This window comes from Charadrius vociferus, unplaced genomic scaffold, assembly GCF_000708025.1.
Source record: "Charadrius vociferus isolate BGI_N301 unplaced genomic scaffold, ASM70802v2 scaffold583, whole genome shotgun sequence".
Classification (NCBI taxonomy): Eukaryota; Metazoa; Chordata; class Aves; order Charadriiformes; family Charadriidae; genus Charadrius; species Charadrius vociferus.
Window position 1 is genome coordinate 242,241 of NW_009647690.1, and position 8,024 is coordinate 250,264.

At 38.5% G+C, this 8,024-nt stretch overlaps 1 protein-coding gene across 1 annotated transcript in view; it reads left to right on the top strand.

Annotated features, from left to right (window-relative positions):
- SNRPB2 (small nuclear ribonucleoprotein polypeptide B) overlaps positions 1-7,864 on the top strand; it is a 27,790-nt gene extending 19,926 nt beyond the window's left edge. Inside the window, exons 4-8 of the mRNA XM_009881424.1 lie at positions 1,760-1,932; positions 4,047-4,187; positions 5,310-5,363; positions 6,883-6,971; positions 7,492-7,864. Of these exons, the coding sequence (XP_009879726.1) occupies positions 1,760-1,932; positions 4,047-4,187; positions 5,310-5,363; positions 6,883-6,971; positions 7,492-7,651 (617 nt within the window). The 3' untranslated portion in view covers positions 7,652-7,864. The remainder of the gene's footprint in view (positions 1-1,759; positions 1,933-4,046; positions 4,188-5,309; positions 5,364-6,882; positions 6,972-7,491) is intronic.
- The last annotated feature ends 160 nt before the right edge of the window (positions 7,865-8,024 follow it).

Here is an 8,024-nt window from a genome sequence, read left to right on the forward strand (position 1 = left end):
CTGCGTCTCGGGAAGCAGCAGCAGCTGCCGCCGGCAAACCTCGCACAACGTTCAAGTCTCTTTGTAAAGCGGGGCGTGCGCTTCTAAGGGAGCTTCTGATTGCCTCTCCACTCTAGTTCTGTAGCTGGCTGGGACTGGGTGGTCTTTAAGGTGCCTTCCAGCCCAAACCGTTCTATGATGCTGTAATTGCACGGGTTAGGTTTGCTCGTCAGTGAGTCACTGCAGGCACAGCGGTAATGGGGGTATCCAATGGATGAGAAGAGCGCTGTTATACCGACTGTCATACCACGTTTCGGTGGTCAGCAGCCCCCGCTCACTGAAACGTGGGAGCATCTGTGTGCTCCTCGTTTGTTTTAGCACAGCGCAGAAGCAGTGAACGTGGCATGAGCGAGCCTGCTTTGCATCATCCTCTTAGAGACACTGCCTTGCAGTCACTGCAGCCCTCTCCAGAGAGAAGTTACTTGATCCTGAAAAATTTTAGCTCCTTGCAGTGTGCCTCAAAAAAAACCCCCACAAACCTCTTGCTGTTATCTGGCTGTGTATTCAATGTCTGCATAGAACCATCCACTTAATGCTCATGCTTAGTTTGTAATCTAAAGCGATCAAGGTAATTTGTTTGTTAATGTTTGTGGTCTGAGTGGCTGGATCAGACTAGCACTACTCAAATGTTTCTTCAGGGTGCTTCAGGGAGATACCTGAAAGTGGAAACAGCTTTGTTGAGAAAGGTTTTATTAACTTGTCAAGATGGTTCTACTGGATAAATTTAACTTGGGGCTTTGTTTGTAGCATGTTCAAGTACCTTATAAACTAGTAAGTCTCCATTATGGAATTGCGTGGTTGTAATTTTTAAATATAGGTTTTCAAATTCTCTCTAAAGCTTAAAAATGTGATTATTTTTTTTTTAAATACATTTTTTGAAGTTATTTTCAAGGAAATAAGAAACCTTTTTCTAAAAAAAAAGTGGCGCTGTGGTTGGTCAAGCAGAGCTGGAGGAAGTGCCAGTGGGCTGGTATTACCCATCCTCAACAGCAACAGAGGCGGTGCTCTTATGTGGCTAAAATATTTCAAATGTAAGATTTGTCAGTTAGAACAGTTACGCGATACAGAGGATTTATTTAGCCTGACTGAATAAGATTAAGGTTTCATTTGGCTTGTATTCAGGCGATACTAAATAATGAAAATAAATCCATTGCAGCTGTAAGGTACAATGTGATCATACAGAAAGATATTTGGATCCAGAATATGAAAAAATTTTGTGTGCGTGAGAGAATTGATTAAACGGTTACAAACAAAATTTCCAAATTATTCAGCTTTTAAATAGTTCCTATTTTGCCATGTTCTTGTTTTAAGTCACGCCTCTCTGCTATTGCATGTTACAGTGTGGATTTTCTGATCAGTCTTTGATGGCTTTCGTACATCATACTTGAATGTGTGAGAGTGTGTGTATGTACGTGTATATGAAATGTATATACGTACCCTTGTGTAATTGTTACTCTCTTAGAACGGTAGAATGGACGGTGGTAAAACTTTTTCAACTAGCTGAATACTTGAGGTGTGAAACCAAGTGTTATGCACCAATTTACACAAACTGGGCAAGTAAACTTGTACTCGTGCAACAGTTTTGACTAAACTCATGTAACGTATCGCTGTGTGAGCTACAGATGTCAAAAGACATTGTCCCTGAAGGGCAGCAGACTCTGCAGATGTGGGCATTTGCGTGTAACCTGTTGCAATCTATCTTTTTTTGTATTGTCAACAGAACTGAAGAGGTCCCTGTACGCCTTATTCTCACAGTTTGGTCATGTGGTCGACATTGTGGCGTTAAAGACTATGAAGATGAGAGGACAGGCTTTTGTTATATTTAAAGAACTTGGATCGTCTACCAATGCTTTGAGACAACTACAAGGATTTCCGTTTTATGGGAAACCAATGGTAAGTAATTTTGTTAGCTTTTTAAAGGAAAAAAAATTGCCATGGTATGATACGGTGTTTTGGTACTTGCACCTTGTGAACTAACTATCGCATGTACTTGTAATTGTACCGTTTGTTACTCACATCACGTCTTGATGAAGATATGTATTTATGCAAGCCAGAGGGATGCCAGAGAGACTGTAGATAAAACACACACAGAGGCTGAACTTAGCACTTAGGTTTCCTAAATGATGGCTTTATGTTTTTCTATGCTGGATTAAAGTTTTTGACATCTTAAATACTTCCATTTTACTCATCATGTCTTCTGTTGAACCGATTAAATTCTGTAATATTATTGAAACTAGGTGCTTTCAGTTAATTTGCCTAGAGTAACCTTAATTACTATTCTATTTGTAATAAATAGAATATGATGCTTCCTTTTTGAGGTAACAGTGCGTAGCATGAAGATCTCTGTGATTTACTTTCCAGAAATCAACTGATGTGACCAGTGATTTGTTTTTTTAAATCGATGGCTGGTTTTGCTTTTGCATGCATCAGATCACCAAAGCGAGTAACTGAATTTCAGTATAACTTCAGTGAAGCAAATACACTGTTGGTTGATAGAATGTCATTTAATAACGTGCTCCATAACATGCAGAATAGCACAACAATTGACATGTTGTTGTTGCCTACTTGGATAATTGGGCATCTCTTAATTCTGCAACTATTTGTGAGGCGTAATGATACATGCACATGGCCCATTTGACTTCAGTGATGGATGGGTATATCAATACTGGCTTTCAGCTCGTGGCTTTGAGCATTAAGGAGAGCACAGTCAGTTCTTGTGTTGCTGAGCCACGAGCTTTTTAAGTTAACATTTCCAGATTCTCTAATGAAATTTGTAACAAGGGATTCTGCAAGTGCAGTTCCATCATTTAGCCTTGACGAGTTCTGTGCTCAGTAAAACTCAATAGGAAATAAAAAGATTAAGGCTTCACGAGCTTTCAGGTGTACTTCTCTCTTTGAATATCGCCTGCAGCATGCATACTCTAAGCACTAAACAAAAGCGTTAAAAAACAAAGTCTTCAGCTGCTGTGTAATTTTGTATTGAAGTAGTCTCTGATAGTAAAAGCGATAGGATTGTGTGCACATATAATGTTGCACACCTGTACACTCATAGCTAAATCTGCCTACCCCCCTGGCAACTCAATTTTCTTTAGAGACCTGAGAAACTACTGTAAAATTTTAACTCCCCTTAAAATGGGGTTAAAAAACCCTCTCAGGTTTTTTCATAGAAGCTAGTGCAAATTTTGTCAAATGTCCTTATATCGCTTTGTATTTGTTATTTTGACAGATGTTAAAAAGATGCTGTTGGGCGAATAGAGTTCCGATTTCAATGAGTTAACATTAGTAATTACTGTCTTAAATTTTTTTTAGAGTTCCGTAGTTGTCTTCAGAATTAATTATGATGATCAGATATTCTGTAAGCATACCTACATTTTATAACAATATTTTTAATATAAGACGTTCCTGGAAAAAAAAACATGTAAATGCAGTTTATTAGAACACATTTAATAAAAGTGGTGCTGTTGTGGTTTAGCCCCAGCCGGCAACTAGAACCATGCAGCCACTTGCTCACCTCCCCCTCTTCCCCTCCCCCAAAAGCAGGGGGGAAGAGGGGGCAAAAAAAGGATGGGAAAGGGAGGAAAAAAACCTCATAGGATGACATAAAGACAGTTTAATGGAAACGATAACTGAAAAGGAAAAATAACAATAATAACGTGGGTCACTCTCACCTCCTGGTGAATTGTCACTGTCTGGAGCAGTGGTGGTGGATCCTCTGCCCTGATGCTGGCCAACCCACATATATAAACTGAGCATGGCGTCTATGGTATGGAATATTTCATTGGCCATTCCATCCTTCTGTCTATGCTTCTATGGGCAGCTGAAAAATGTCCTTGAATAGTGTAAACATCACTTAGCAACAACTGAAAACAATAGGTATTACTGACATTCCTTTCACAGCAATCACTGGAAAGAAAAATTAACCCCTTCCCAGGTGAAACCAGGACAGGTGCAAAATGTTCAGTATTATTAACTGCAAAATGTACTGTGTTCTTTTTCCTTTTAAAAAGCGTATTCAGTATGCAAAAACAGACTCTGATATCATCTCTAAAATGCGTGGTACTTTTGCTGATAAGGAAAAAAGGAAGGAAAAGAAGAAGGCCAAATCTCTGGAGCAGTCAGCAAATGCAGCAAATAAAAAGGTTATCCAGGTAAGCTGCTTCTCTGTTTAAAAAACAAACAAACAATCACCAAAGCTATTTTAAATTATTTTTTTAGGACTAACGTCTTTTGGTACTTCTCAATTCCCTAAATTGTGGTCTGTTGATACCTAGTGCTCTTGAGCGCTCACCAAAAGTTGGAGGAGAGGGGGCTGATAACATGGTAGTCTTTGTTCCTTCCCCCCCCTCCTATTACCAGATTAAAACAAAGATGTAGGACAAAGGTAAAATAAACCAAAGTATAAACTAACCTCTTTTTAAAAAAAGGCAAAAGAGAGAGGTGTGCGTGCTTGTCTTTCATGCCAGCTTCAAGTGCTCAACCAGCTTTGCCCTTTGGTGTTTTAATGCCTTATTTGCTTCGTAGCCACTGAAGAATGGTAAATGGGAACAAGATAATTCATTTACAGGTAATGAAAAGGAGTTGCCTTGGAATGTATCTCCATTAAGGGTTGGCCTGGCCTCAACTAACAACATCTAGTAATTTATGTGCTGAAGTATAGCAAAAGACATCAAGGCACAAAATTTGAATATTGTGTTGTTTAACTACACTTCCTCTAAGGCACAAATTGGTATCAAGGGGAGATAAGAGTGTTCATAGAAAGCAACATTTTCGAGGTAGAATATTTGGATTTCTCAGGATTTATTAAAAAATCAATCATTATATACAAGTCCCTTAGGAAGAAATAATTGCTACCAGCTATAATGGTAATAGCTTTAGTTATCCTTGCTAAATTGGAGTCCTCAGTGGAAACACCTGTTTTTTTCCTATTAGGTATGTCCTGTCTAGGCCTTCGTTTTCAAAACTACTTCCTTCCTGTCTATTAAACTAAATTTTATAATGAGGAGAAATAGTGATTTGCTGTATCTGCTGACTTGGCTATTAGTCACATCAGGTATTACCGATGTTTTTTCTTTGCCTGGTTTTGAAGTTCAGCAAAATTCCTGTGCTTTATGTTTCCCCTTAGGAGGTATCTCATAAGCAACAAATGTTCCCTGGATTGTAGCTTAAAAAAACCTTACCACACTTCTTGAGTGGTACAGAAACATGGTGATGGGTGCTTATATATTTCTAACAGAACACCTTTGTAAAGGTATTTTGTACTTATTTATTAGGGAGCAACACAAAATTCAGCCAATGCCCCAGGGACTGCAGCACAGAATCAGCAGGTAATGCACTTTTATTTATTTATTTATTTAGTGACTAAAAGCACTAATGTTTAAAATTATTCTCTATGAATAATAGTTTGTTACACATGGAAACAAGGCTATATTTTACAGCTTCCTTTTTGTTTTGTGACACATTTGTCTACCAGCTAAATCATAGTAAACAAACAAAAGAAATCACACAGTTATTGTGTCTGGTTGAAATTAAAACATACAGTTTCTCATTATTATACAGAAAACTGCACTACTAACAAATCCCACTTGATTCTTAAATTTGGACTGTGCTTAGTATCAGTTGAAGGATTCTTAAATTTTTTTTCATTGTTAATAAATTCCCTTTAACTTACTTTGTTCTAGTAACAGAAAAGGAGAAGGAAGACTACACAGGGTGCCAGAATATCTGCCTAAAAGCTTTCTTTCAGGAGTTTGGGGGTCCTCTGCTCACTTTTTCTTTTTTCTCATAAGTGTCTTCTTTTCCAAAGGATTGTGTGGGGATGTAGCACCAACACTCTACGCTTCATGTATGTTAGAAGCGGAGGTACTAAAGAGCCAGAATTTGCAGGAGGGCAAATACTATAGAAGAATATCTTTGCTTGCCCTGCATTTCTTAAGTACTGTCATTGAGATTTACATAACCCACAGGGGGAAATTTCATGCTCCCAGTCTGGGTTTTCTTTCAGGCATCATTTGTAACAAGGCACAATATGTGTGTGTCAGTTTGCATCGAAGCACAGCACTGGGTATTCAGGTATTTGTTTGAACTTTGGTAGTTTATTTGCTCATGGCACTGTCTGGAATATTTCCATCAGATGAAGGAAATGGTTCTGCTGAGGCATTAAGTTGGCACCGCTATTTGGACGTTTGAAGTTGTCCTTGATGACTTAGGAAGGTCTTCGCCTTTCAGTCGTGTCAGCAAACTGACTGCTTGCGGGTTGCTACAAATTCATATTAGCAGACAAATCTGTTGGATAAAGACTCTAAAGTTTAAAATCTAATGGGTTTTCTAATGAATAAATTGGAGTAGAACACTGTAGTAAAACCATATGTGTCTTGTGGGTTATAGTTACCCAAAGATACTCAGCATTTCAGTACTACTGTAGATGAACAGGGTATTTACCTTGGCCTCCAGCTGCTCTTCCAGAAGGGTACAAGTCTTTGATGGGTTCTTCCACTGCCACACGGGCATCTTGGACAGCCAGTGCTTAGGCATCTCATCCCACGCCGGCAGTGCTGAGAGTGCGGCAGTATCAGCTGTTGAGTTGTCAAGTTCAAATATGATATCTAAGACGATATGTTACTGTGATTTTTGTGGAAGTAAGAGCCTCTCGAAATTACTATATCGGTGTGAAAGAAACAAGGGGCTATGTCTGGATATTGCATGAAGGTATATTGAAGTCCAGCTAGCAGCGTTACGAGCAAAATTAAGGATATTTGAGTCCTGGTTCAAATAATCATGCAGACAAATCAAGAGGAACAGATAGCTGCGTATAATCTTCTGAGCTTTGATCTTCTGTTGTTACAGGTGCCTGATAACCCACCAAACTATATCCTCTTCCTTAATAACTTGCCTGAGGAAACAAATGAGATGATGCTGTCCATGTTATTCAATCAGTAAGTTTTGAATAGAAAGCACCTCTCCCTTGACTTCTTCCGTTACCTGTATGCTTTTTCTCAGTTGGCAAGCTGACTTTTTAGAAATGAGAATTTCTTCTGGAGGTATTTCAGTGCTTTGTCTTGCTGCCAAGATTACAGATGCTGGTTCTGATGACTTGGTGCAGAAAGCAAATCTGATTTTTTTCGTAGCTGGTTTTGATTGTGTAAGTTATCTACTATCAATCTGCACTGGATTTAAGCTGGTGACTGTAATATTAAAGACTTTACAACAGCAGGAGCAGTTTTAAAACTAGCTTTAGTTGCTTCCATATGTGTACAAGACAGATTAAATTGCTTCCATGTAATGATCCTTAATTGAAGCAGGGTTCTAAAGACTGGGTATGTAAAACCCTTCAATTTAAATCCTTCATTAGTAGTAAATATACTTTTATATGCTTATGATAAGGCCTTAGGCCTTCTGAAGAGAGATGTATTATCCAACTAGGAAATATTATCTGATTTTCACTTCATTTTAAAGGTTTCCTGGATTCAAAGAAGTTCGCTTAGTGCCTGGGCGCCATGACATTGCATTTGTGGAGTTTGAAAATGAGAATCAAGCAGGAGCTGCTCGAGATGCTCTCCAAGGATTCAAGATCACTCCGTCTCATGCCATGAAAATCACTTACGCGAAGAAATAACCAGATGTTCCTATAAAGGACTTCTGCAGATGTTTTCTTAAATACGATGATAACTTTGATCAGCTAGCATTTTGCTGTTCTCTGCGGAAAACTTAAGACTTGTGTAAAATTGCCACAACAGACAGACGTAGGATTTGTGTGGATCTACTGGATAGTAAATTTTTGTGTTGAAATACTAATTTTTATAAAATAAATTCGGTTTGTGTTGTTTTCAAGCCATGTTTTTCCTCAAATCTGTCGTACTATTGATCTGTTAGGCTTGCAGGGCTTATTCAGTATGTTGATTTAACTACTTTTTAGTTGACTTTCACGTCTCGGAAGTGAGTGCTAGAAAAATAGCTGTCTCTTCAGAGCAAAAAATATGAGCAGGAAT